The following is an 11,983-nucleotide window of genomic DNA, read 5'->3' on the forward strand; positions in this document are numbered from 1 at the left end:
ATTTTAAGAAAATCAGCACATATGATTGGGGCATCTATCTAAAGGCCGTAATGGTGTGCAAAGTAGTACTTTCTAAACACTTCCACTCACATTGTTTTGTCAGCTGTGTGCATTTCTGAGGTGTTTCATGATGACTGAAATGTGTTGGGGTTTTAACAGAGGTTAAATTCAACAAGTGGCATAGTTTTGTTTGTTTTTGCATATATCCCAGCAATATGGCAGCTCTCTGTAAAATAATCGAATCTGGACCAGACAATCTAGTGTTCAACAACATGAGCATCAATCTATGCAATTGTGATGAGATAAGTGCCATTCAGGTCAGCGAGCCTTACCATCCGATTCCATAAGCATGGGTTGCTGTAGAATTCTAACCTGGTTCTTCACTGGTGTTCTAGTCTTGAAATTTGCTGATTGAGAAATGCTAAGATTGTGTTTCATTGTGAAATGGGTTCCAGAACGAGGCTCAGATGACTCTGAACGTTCCATATACTTGTTAAGGTTTCATTGTTGCGGAAATGAAAAGCACTGAAAAACTATTACTTACAATTCAAGATATGATGCTTTCATTCCAATATTCAATCAAATATGTTTACATATCTTTGATGCTGCTGTGTCATGCACGCCCAAAGGTGTGGGTCTGTTGCTGGATTGTCTAGACCACTGCCACACCGCAGTCATGCAGAGAAATAGACAATATTCTTTCCTTACAATAATACGCACCCGCTTTATTCATTGTGGGAGACAAGGCCCATATTTTGTCCGTCTTGATACATTGCCGGTATGACATTAAATATTAGCTCATTTTCAGGCTTAGCTGGGGGTGGGTGGGGGGAGGCTTCCAAGGTCAAGGGAGGCAACTGACGGAAATCCGTCTTTATTCCAGCTGGACGTTTATAGTCAGTTATCTCCCTTAGCCCAGAATCTCATGCAGGTGCGCGGCAATGGACGATGCATATTCCAATGTTTACATGCCATGTCTCCACTAAATTATTGCAATAAGAAGTATAATGAATACTATATGATATTTCGTTCAAACGCCCCCGTGTACGCTGCCCATGTAGTGCACGACTACGTGACGTTGCTAGTACCTTCAGCTTCCGAGATGTGTTCCAGACCATCGGATCAGTTAATAACAAATTTATTGTTTCCATATGGCCTTCTCCATAAGCCTGTAAGAGATATATGATCGAAACGTTCATCAACCCTATACACGGGCTCGTGTACATAAGTGGTAAGCATTTTTAAGGCTTTCCCCAGATGAACCTGTAACACTGGTTTCTGAAATGCTGTTCTCACCAGCGTTAAATCTCACCCACTCAATATTGCCTGTCAGAGTTATGTTTCTGCGTTGACACCTTGCTTTGTGTTCTCAGGAACGGAACATCGCAAACACGCATGCGCGTACACAGTCGTCTGTGGGGCGGTGGGGTAACTTATAGTTACTGGGTTCGCTCGTCACACCGAACACCTGGCCTGGTTCGATATCCCACATGGGTACAAAGTGTGAAGCCAATTAAGGTGCCCCCCACCGTGATATTGATGGAATACTGCTAAAAGCGGCGTAAAACAATACTCTATCACTCGTCTTTTAACTGTTCACTGTAAGATACACAAACTTCTCCCACTCATCATACAACATGAAAAAATATGATAATAAATGACATGTTATTTTCTGTTGTTATTTTTGTTATTTTCTGTTGACTGAGTTATTTCAGGTAAATAAAAGAACAAAAAGTAACTTTTTTTCCGAGAGTTATCAGATTTGACATAGCTTTGCCGTGCCATTTGTGGCACCATCTTATTCAAACCTGATTTATAAAAAGTGTTATTCCTAAAAATACTTTCACTTCGATTTCATTGTGGAATATGTAACTTATTGTCTCAACGAGTTAACATTACACATATGTTAGCTTTCATCCCTGAAAGGTACAAGAAACATATTAATAAACGACTTAACAGTTATACTGACAATTAATATGAAAAAAACAATTAACCGACTTCTATCTCAAGTTCAGCAGTGCACGGGCAAGATATGTTCAGATACGTATGTGCCAAAGTCGTATGTAAGTTTGAATACAAATACGACGAGTTTGTTTTGGTAACTAAGCCAAATTATTTTACATGGGAAAAAATACCAGTTGTGTCTTGATGTCAATAGAGAACTCGTGGTGACAGAATAACAAGGTCTCGTCTGAACTTGACATAGTCCAACTATCTCAGTGTTATTTATTTAAAAGGGTATGGGGGAAACTTCACACAAGTTAAACAGGCATTTAGTAACGAGGAATATCAGATTGCTGTTCAAAGGACAATGAGTGAGTGAGGGTATGAGCTTGAGTTAAAGCTTGTTTTTGCTGTATAGCATACATGGTTCAAGCCTAAGATCAATACGGCCACGTGCACGATTCTGACAAAGAAAGATCGTTGTAGGGCGATCCTTTGGTTCAAAACCCACGATCAGCAAATCCTGTCACGCCTAAGGGGCATAAGAAGTTAGACGTAGGGATGTATTGGTAAAACTCCAAACAACCAAATAGGACAGACAAAGCATTGACCCTGTGCACAGAGGTGTTTATTAAATAAATAGGACACAAAAAACATTCCACATCGGGTTAACTCATGCAAAGAAGACACCGTCCATGTCTTATGGTGTAGATTCACAGTAGATCGGGTCCGCATCCTCGCTCTACCGTGAAGTTGAAGCCTGTTGCACACAACGGGTGCAAGAGGCTTCATATCATTTTATAGTGAGATACAACGACAGGTCCGACTTGTAACAAAAATTATACACATTTTAACAGCATATATATGACCTGGGTTTGATTCAAAGAAATCCTGATGCCCAACCCCATCATGAAATGTTCACACAGACTTGACGAGATGAAAGAGTTCGACCAAGGGAGACCCTAGGTAGACTGTGGGTTCTACAGAGAGAAAGAGACAGACAGAGAGACCTGGGCAGTTTATACTAGAAGTTCCCGGGCCAACAGATGAAGAGGACAGAGTTTGACAAACCGACCACAGTCGCGTGGTCCATCCCCAGGATACATAGTGGGGATGGACCAAAGGGGTAGTCGACCATCAGACCCGGTCCCCGTAGCGTGTTTCTGAAGGCTTGCGTTAGCGCACCAAATTGGGCAGGTGGTCTGCGCCTGGGTGCTGCCGTGGTTGTAGCTGAAGTTACTTTGAGCGCTCCTATCCGGAGTCCGGGAGTCGTGGTGGTAGTTGAACCCTGCCGCCATTGGCTTATTAACATCCAATCAGAAAATGGAATGCTGTACACTCTTTGGCCCGAGAGCTTCCGGTGAAAGGTTTCAGAATCTAATATTATCTACACGCATCCCCTCTTTGCCTAAGACCCCGGGATCATTTATGGCTTTCGCGTCGATGGATTAGTGTGGTTCGTGCCCCTGGGGCAGTACTATCACAGAGAGGGTCCCCGGGGGCTATGGGGAGGGTCAGAGGCTAAGAAGTGTGGGTTGATGTGAGACTTGATGCTCATCTAGACTAGGCTGCTGCCATTTCCTCCTCGTCTTGTTTACCCTTGATTTTAGATACAAATTCATTGTAGTCGAACAAGCCTTTCTCAATGGGGGATTCCTTCCATGTCTGCTTGATCTGAACAGGACGAATGAATACCAGTGAATACTACGTAAATGGTGACATGGTGTATATTACTTTTATGTAACCAAAATCCACTTGAGGTCGCAGAAACAAAATTGAGGTAATTCATACAACATGTGTTTGTAAAGCTAAGCCACGTTGATCCCAAAGAAGGAAAACGTCATTTTTAGATATCCTATAAGGAACTGTTACACAAAAGATCGTATTAGCTTATTCACTTCTTAAATATGATTTCTAGTTACGTGAGGTAGATGCATGTTGTCTTCTACTCACCTCATCTGCGGTAAAGTTATCACCCATATTTTGTAATAAATCCTTGACGCTGAAAATATAACAAAAACGTTTTAAATTTGAAAGTATACTATTAGATGCTTACAGGTAAGATTTTATGGTAACTAGAAAAGTATTTTTCTTATCTGAATAAACAGTGCCTTTTAGAAAGTGGTCAACTATAGTATGTTTCATTTGGGATTATTTTTCGAATAAAAGTACAAAGTCTAATTCGTTTTGAGCCCAATACGGGATTCTAACCAGCGCTCTCCGAGTGAAGCAAATATGAAGTCAGTGATCTTAACCAAAGCAGCCACCACAGTTTCTTTTTGTTCTAGTTATAACAGAAAATGTCATTGTAAGTTGTTAACCAAACATACTGTTTGTGGCATATGTCGGAAGCAGTTTCTGAAGGTACTCACTATTCTTCTGGAAGTTTTCCCTTGCCAGCATCATCGAACATGGCGAATGCATTCCTGATGGTATCCTCGGGGTCTGTGCCTGGCGACAGAATAAGGTTACATATATGAAGCGTTGTGACAAACACCATTTGTATATGGTGCATAGCCATGACAACAGTTTCCCTGCAAACCAATGTTTTCTCACTGGTTATGTGTCATAACATAAAGGCATTACTCCCTGTGTCCGGCTGTTTCACACTACCAATGTAATATCATCATATACAAGCTTCGCTTGCTTGTTACCATGGAAACAATCACTGTCGATGAAGATTTGTCTTTGGTTTCTGCTACAAACCAATGATGTTTTGCGAAGTAATGCATCGTTCTTAAGTCGCCATGATACAGTTTCCATATATTATATTTTTATGATGAAATTTTGTAGTCGAACTAATTCCCACGAGTTCCTCTTTGTTGTTTTCACTTACCACTCAACTTTTCACCGAACAAGTTTAGGAACATAGTGAAGTTAAGTGGTCCTGGTGCCTCGGCCAACATTTCCTTGAGTTCTGCATCTGGGGGTATTCTTCCTGAAACACCATCAGTGCAATGGTCAGTTGTCGGAGTCATTTTAAACAACCTTCAAATGTCCTATAATAAGAGTAGTCCATAGAAATACAACTAGTCCTCTTTTGTTTTTTGTTATATTACTTGACCGCATCATTTTCATAGTACTTATTATTAACCTCTTTATTTTTTCATTGATAGTGCTTAATGTACATGAACGATATTACCTTATCAATGATGCATGATTCAATACTTACCAAAGTTTCCGTACATGTCCTTAAGATCTTCAATATCGATTACACCATCTCTGTTTTGGTCGATCATTGTGAAAGCCTAAAGATCAGTAAGTACTGTTAACAAACATAGGTCCTCGAATAGCCACTCAAACACCCGGAAGTGAATGAACACATATTATACAGAAACACGATAAGACATTGTCCCAAAAAAATCATCACTTTCATCTTTAAAAAAATCATCTAACAACTTTGAATTAATTATCTTATTGCTCTATTTCAAATTTTATTAAAAGAGATGTATGTAGTTCAACGGCATTCTTATTATTGTTAGGTTATACATTTGTTTAGATATATGGGTGGATAACGTCATATTATTGAAAGAGGTGCTTAATTTGTTAGTTGTAGAAAGATCATAAGTCATCCATGATGATTGGTCAGAGTAAGTTGAAAGAGGAATCGTATTGGTTGATGGCGGTGCACGCTGGAATTTCACCCACTGGTGGGAAAAGTCAGTCAATAAGGGAGATAACTCGGGTAATCTTGGCAGGCATAAGAAAGTTTGAAGGTTGACGTGCGATAGGTTAAACATGGTCATCTTTGTAGTTCAAATGAGTCTTTTAGCATGCTTTCGGTTCAGGGGGGATTGTGTTTTATTTTTGAACACCTGTGAGTATTGTTTGTGCGTGGATAGATACTTGAAGCTCAGGGAACAACGATTTCGTGGAAGTTGCAACAGCTATATGTTTTCGTAACCCATCGATAGGTGGCAAGCACGATTTTCGTGCAGTCTTATTCTCCAATGGAACTTTCACTTGTACATGCTTAAATATATCATTTAACTCATACTGCATTGCCCAAATCATATACTGAAGGTAGCAGCTGTTTTAACATATTTTTCCCTTTGTATCCATGCATTTCATCCGGTTAAGAGAGATTGTTAGTCATAAGAACGTAACGAGAGGACATTGCGGTTAATTTTGTTATGGTTGTATAGTCATGCGCCATAATTCTTCATGTCACCGGATATGACGTCATGTGATACGTCTCGTTTTCTGATTGGTCACCTCTTTGAACTCCTGAACCTGACTCTGACGAAACATCGCAAAAACGTTGGATGTTGCACGCTGAGCGCGCTTGGGTTCATCCTTTTTACTTTTAATTGCCTGAAATACAAGAAAATGTCACGTCATCAGTTTATGTGTTCCTTTAAGCACAGGTTTGACAAGACGACCCTACCTCTTTCATTTCTTGCATAGTTTTCTTAGACATTTTTGCAAAGACGTTTGAGGCCTGCCTCTCCCCGCGGCCTTTCTTCGCTGCCTGTGAAACGAATAAAAAGTGGAACACCATTAACAACGACAGAAAAGTCTCTTTTATTTGAAAATGCCACTTACTTTAAGACATGTTGGTTTCAATTACACTCCATTAAGGTTCACTGCGAAAAATATATCAAAACAAGTTTACCATTTATCTGCAGTACTAAAGATGCACATGTCACGTACTTTCGTTGTATATCAAATACAAACATGAAAAATATAGAAATTTGTACAAAATCAAACAAACTATTCACAAACAAGATTGCATTCTTTTCTTTTGAGAACATTAAGTGATATCCAATAACTTTTATCACAACATATTCTATCCATTGAAAAATGCTGTTACCTACTTCGTTTCAGATATGTTTCAGTGGCATTTTCAAACCCCTGACAAGAAGAGACAGGACCACTGGTTTCGTACGCCAGATTATCCGAGCTTGCCGTGGCCACGTTGTTTAGCTGACACGCGATATTGAAAAGAAACTGTACGGTCGAAATAACTTTGTATGAATTTTACAACTGCAGGAACACCGTTACGATGCCATCTTAACAACTGCACTGAGAACCAGATCCATTGTATCGCCTCGTTATAACAATTACCCCAATAAGATCATCAGTCTTAAGGACACTAGCTCATATAGTTTGTAAAGGGTACTGCATAGTGTTCTATGTAAATTATCGCAAAGCATCGTCACTACTGTATTTAGTGTCGCATGTAAGAATGCCACATGGCGTTCCGTATATTCTAAATCACCTCTATGATAGATAGCGAGTAAATGAGTTTAGTTTTACTAAGCAAATGTCCAGGCGGCGGGTACACCAGAAACTGGCTTCAGACACTGAAATCATGTGGGGAAATAATCTCTTAAACAAAATGACTAACCCACCACCCCTCTAAGACACACAGCAAAACCATTTGATTAACTTTATTAAAATGTATCGTTGCACCATAAAATGAATCTGATTTTCAATACGGCTTCTCGACGCGAGATGGCAATTTATTTGGCAAAGCCTGTTTTCTGGCGTACGAAACAAGCTACGTGTACATCACCGGTGGGCAAACTCGTCAACATTCACACGAGCACTCTGCTACGGTGCCACTACCCTCGACGACCAACCTAGACAGGGCACTACAAAAACCTTAAAAGCTGCAACAAAAGCAAATTTAATAAACAGCCAAGATTAAATCTACAAACAATATCAATAGCACCACAGTGATGTCTAGAGACTACCAAAAACAACACACCGCTAATTCAATGTCTTCTTTACAAAACATGTGCGGCTATGATTCATAGTGCCTCATTCGTGAACTAACAGCCATTATATGCTTTTTAAAATAATAATCGTTTATTTACTTTTTAAAATAATAATCGTTATTTACGTTATTAAAGATGTTCTCTCCCAAACCACATCTGATCTTAAAAATGTGTTTTCCATTGCGAAATGTTACATATCATATACATATTGTTACCATAGATACTGGTACCCAGACACAGGCACCAGTCAAAATATCGTTCAGAATTCGGCACTATTACCTAATATCAAATTTACACAAACCAGACCCAGAGCAAATCTAATTAGAATCAAATAGAATCAAAAAAAAAAAAGGAGTAAGGAAAAAATGAAGATCATAAGATAGAGAAGAAAAGACAATGGACTGTTTGCTCTGGACCAGATATCACTCCACCAATGCACATGTTGCTGTCACACAAGTATATGCACCTATTTTTTTCATATTGACACACAAACCAAACTCTCAATATGATCACGATATATAAACAGTTAAAATTGAAAATTGCTTAGAAAATAACAAGAAAAATATTATATTTACAGAACATTGAAGTGTATTCACACTTTGATATGCGTGGAATAAAAAAGTAAGTCAGAGGCTACATAAATTATATATATTGTAACATTAGTATCATCTTATAAACTCATTTTATTAAATGGCTTTAACGAGACAGGTTATGGAATAAATCCATAAAAATTGATAGCGTTTGTAAATACAAAAGTCAACGTTTGATGAAGTTGTTCATATATTTTTCTAATAAAAGCAGACTTTATTTCTCATCTATCAGTTGTCACAATACTTCAACCACGGCAAACGGTAGCTTCTATGACATGACTTCTCTACATTACTGAAGGTAACTTTCATAGTACACGATGTCGATACAGAAGTACCTGCAACTCCCTCCGCCGTAGCGAAAGTAGTTCCAGGTGTCACGCATGCGCAGAACGTTACAATCTTACTTACCTCCTCTGCCATTTTGGTTCTGAAATAAACAAGAAATAAACGTTATTCGTGTATTTTCAAAACGAAATTATAGAAGCATGGTGCAATATACATGAATTAGGCACATATACTTGATTATTGTGTAACTATTAGATTCTTAAATACCCCTTTTTTCCTAAAATTATATACATAAATTCCTACTTTTTACATCAGATATAAAGCTTTCAGAGATAGCTTGATGTTTTATACGACTATGAACCACACTTCGAAACATCAGCACATTTTTTCCTCCGCCTACATACATAACTGTCGGCAGTAAGCGATAAGCTTGGTAATTCTGGCAATGAGCCAAGTCGCCTGTACCGGCGGTACCATCTGAGTCTTCGATCAAAGGAACATTCCTTGTACGTTGCCATAGTAACGAAGAGAGCACACGGGGGATTCTTCCAAAAGAACTCATATATCTGTCCGACCTATACTCATCCTTCTGTGCATGCTGTTTCACTTAGGCTCTTAAAACAGAGGAAATCTTTTTTGTTGTTCGTTATAATAATATAATCTGTGAATGTCTACTACATTCGTGAACACGGTAGAATGTAAACAGCTGGAAAGATTTTTAAATGATCAAAGAAGTAAGAAATGTTTATCTTTTGAAGTTTACTCTTCTGGGAAAGGTACCGTTACTCCAGTATACATTGCCTGTTTCTTCGGGCTAATTTTCAAATGCATCTTTGAAAAAAAAACTTTACCCTCGTCACCACAATCTTGCTCAAGTGTCCAGTTGCCTTCAACCATTTTATTACATGTACTTCCGTTGTCAAACTACTGTGTTGGAACGTACCTCCTTCATATCTGTGATGTACCTAGCTATTTTGTATTCACTGTGAATGTGTTTTGTAATTTCTTGTATACTGCAAGTGTTTCTCAAAGAAACGTCGCGCTATATATGTTAGTCTCTGAATCCGAACTTGCATATGATGATTCTGGGTACAGATATAGTCAGCGTTTCAGTGTCCATTCCAAACGTTTACAAGGTTAAAAGGTCCTCAAAGGTCGAAAACCTTTGGGTAGTACACTGAAAGAAATGTAACTTACTACGAGAAATTAATCTGTTTCCGTAGTGTCTGTATGCTTAGATTAAACTTAGTATGTAGCATTATTTTCATCATACTTTACCAGACACGCGTACATATATATTTCAGTTCGTCAGCATGTTTGGTATAAATGCAATATATGGCATCTGTTGTCAATATAGTCAAGCATATAAGTCAAATATAAAACATGAAAGGTTTAATGACAGATTTACTACATCTGGCTGCCCCTACCCTAGACCTTGTGCCCTTCCCAACTCTGATCCACTTCCCCTCACCGTACAAAATTCAGCCAACGTACTTTGAATCCCCGACCTCTACAAATACAGAGAGTACTTCCAAGAAAACGTCTAAAATTGGCACGGGGAAATCTAATACCCCCTACTCCATCTTACCGGTGCACGCGCCTACACCACACAAGCTCGGCTTCAGCGGAACAGATAACAGAACATCCAGTGAGGCCTATTTAGGGTTGTTTCAGTGAACGTAGGTTATAGACGTGTCAGTGTGTCTTACACCCGATATCATGAATAACGTCCACACGCTTTGAAGTATAAACGGTTAAAATATTGTGGTTAATCGTAGTTTCTTAGATAGGTCTGTTTTTACAAATCCTTATGAGGGCCCCGGATGATTCTGAAGATGATAGTAGGCCTATGCTCTTCACATCTTGTAACCTTCGCTACCATGCGAATGGAGCATCTGGATTGAATAGCAACACAAGCACTGCCTCAGAACATTGCTCTCTCTCTAGATGGACATGGAATTTTTTCCAGGTACCGATAAAGAGATTATGGACTTTGCACCTTCTGTATTTGAACCACCCTCTACCATCCACCCCACACCCTTTTTTGACAAACTGAAATTTGAATTGGGCTATGACATGTCATGTGACCTTGAAACATTTATCTGAGTTAACATTGACTTTATCTGTATATTGTTGAAGAGTCATCAGCTAAAAAATGACAACAAAAGAAATTGACAGCTGAAATCGACAAGGCTTGTTCTTTTCGCGGTTGAACAGCACGATGATGTTGGAACAGGGGAAGTGACTGGTATTTCACTTCAGCCTCTCTGAGTAGTAGCAATGACGCCAATACCAACATATGTCGTATTTTTTAGCAGGCAACAAACTGCTGAGTAATCACCGTTTCAAAATAGACAAACAGAATACACTATCATTACAAACAAAAAGTTATTTGGGCCATGGATATCAAAGAGAAATCCTTCCAGACGTTTCAAGGTCTAAGTGTCTATTTCACCGTATGCCTTGTCAGTCAAGACAAAGGCTACATCGACGTGAAATTGACAAGATAGTAAAAGAGCACGTGAGAGGCATAATTTACGATGGTACTGTTCTGTTAGTGTTACCGTGTTAATTAACACCACCTGGCTAAGTAGAGAAAGTCATAACACAATCACTGCGTTCCAAGATACCCGATGACAGGCGCGAAACTACTGGGGTATAACGCTGGTATGGTGTAGATGTAGATTGTCGGAACAATTACCCTACGTCAGACATAATGAAAGGGTAATTCAACATCTCGCAGCAGTGGATCATCTGATCTATAGAAATACATGTTAATAATACTAAAGATATTTTAAACGTATTTTTAAATAAAATGTACAGTTTTAGGTATATTCTCATGAATGATAAAATGAACCTGAAAACATAAATAATTTTAGATGTTCTTACCTTTAATTTGGTTCCGAAGACTGGTCTAAGATCTAAATACCGGTAGCGGACACTCGACTGGGCTGAGCACAGGGCGCTACGAAAGTGATTTCACCACACTCCGTTATTATGCATACCTCAAGCCGATGACGTCACGGCCTCGATTCTCCATATTGGGAAGGCTGCCCTTTAGCCAGGCAGGGTGAGGCTCGCTTGAGAGGGGGGCGAGGCAAGAAAGGCACTACCAATCGAAAAGTCGTGAAAAATCTCCCATTACATTCACTTAACGCGTCGCGAAACTATTTAAGCCACGGTTGTATGAATGTTGCCAAATGTTAAGTCATAATCTCTTTAAGTTTAGCCTGTGACCGGAATAGCCAATTCTTCCACTGGAAATAACAATGATGCGATCAATTGAAGATTTAACACGGGTTAGTGTATTTCTACTTTTTATGCGCAATTTATATATATTTTAATTGATATTTATTTTAAATTTATATAATTTTTATTAAGTGTAATGCAGTACGAATCGGTACATCATTTACCATGCCTCCTGATTGCTTTTCCACATCC

General features: G+C 38.9%; 1 protein-coding gene across 2 annotated transcripts; it reads right to left on the reverse strand.

Annotated features, from left to right (window-relative positions):
• Window positions 1–2,550: 2,550 nt before the first annotated feature.
• On the reverse strand, window positions 2,551–11,709 carry LOC137265763 (myosin regulatory light chain A, smooth adductor muscle-like). 2 transcript variants are annotated; one of them, XM_067801212.1, is made up of 8 exons: window positions 11,432–11,709; window positions 8,666–8,684; window positions 6,160–6,258; window positions 5,117–5,192; window positions 4,781–4,882; window positions 4,317–4,395; window positions 3,898–3,946; window positions 2,551–3,618 (listed from the first exon to the last, which is right to left on the reverse strand). In XM_067801212.1, exons 2-8 carry the CDS (start codon window positions 8,675–8,677, stop codon window positions 3,508–3,510), a joined length of 528 nt encoding a protein of 175 aa, XP_067657313.1. In that variant the 5' UTR covers window positions 8,678–8,684; window positions 11,432–11,709; the 3' UTR covers window positions 2,551–3,507. The 2 variants fall into 2 exon arrangements, with proteins under 2 accessions (XP_067657313.1, XP_067657314.1); XM_067801213.1 differs by lacking the exon at window positions 6,160–6,258 and adding an exon at window positions 6,332–6,415 and having other exon boundaries at window positions 11,432–11,576.
• Window positions 11,710–11,983: the final 274 nt, after the last annotated feature.

This window comes from Haliotis asinina, chromosome 15 (genome assembly GCF_037392515.1).
Source record: "Haliotis asinina isolate JCU_RB_2024 chromosome 15, JCU_Hal_asi_v2, whole genome shotgun sequence".
In the NCBI taxonomy this organism is placed as follows: domain Eukaryota; kingdom Metazoa; phylum Mollusca; class Gastropoda; order Lepetellida; family Haliotidae; genus Haliotis; species Haliotis asinina.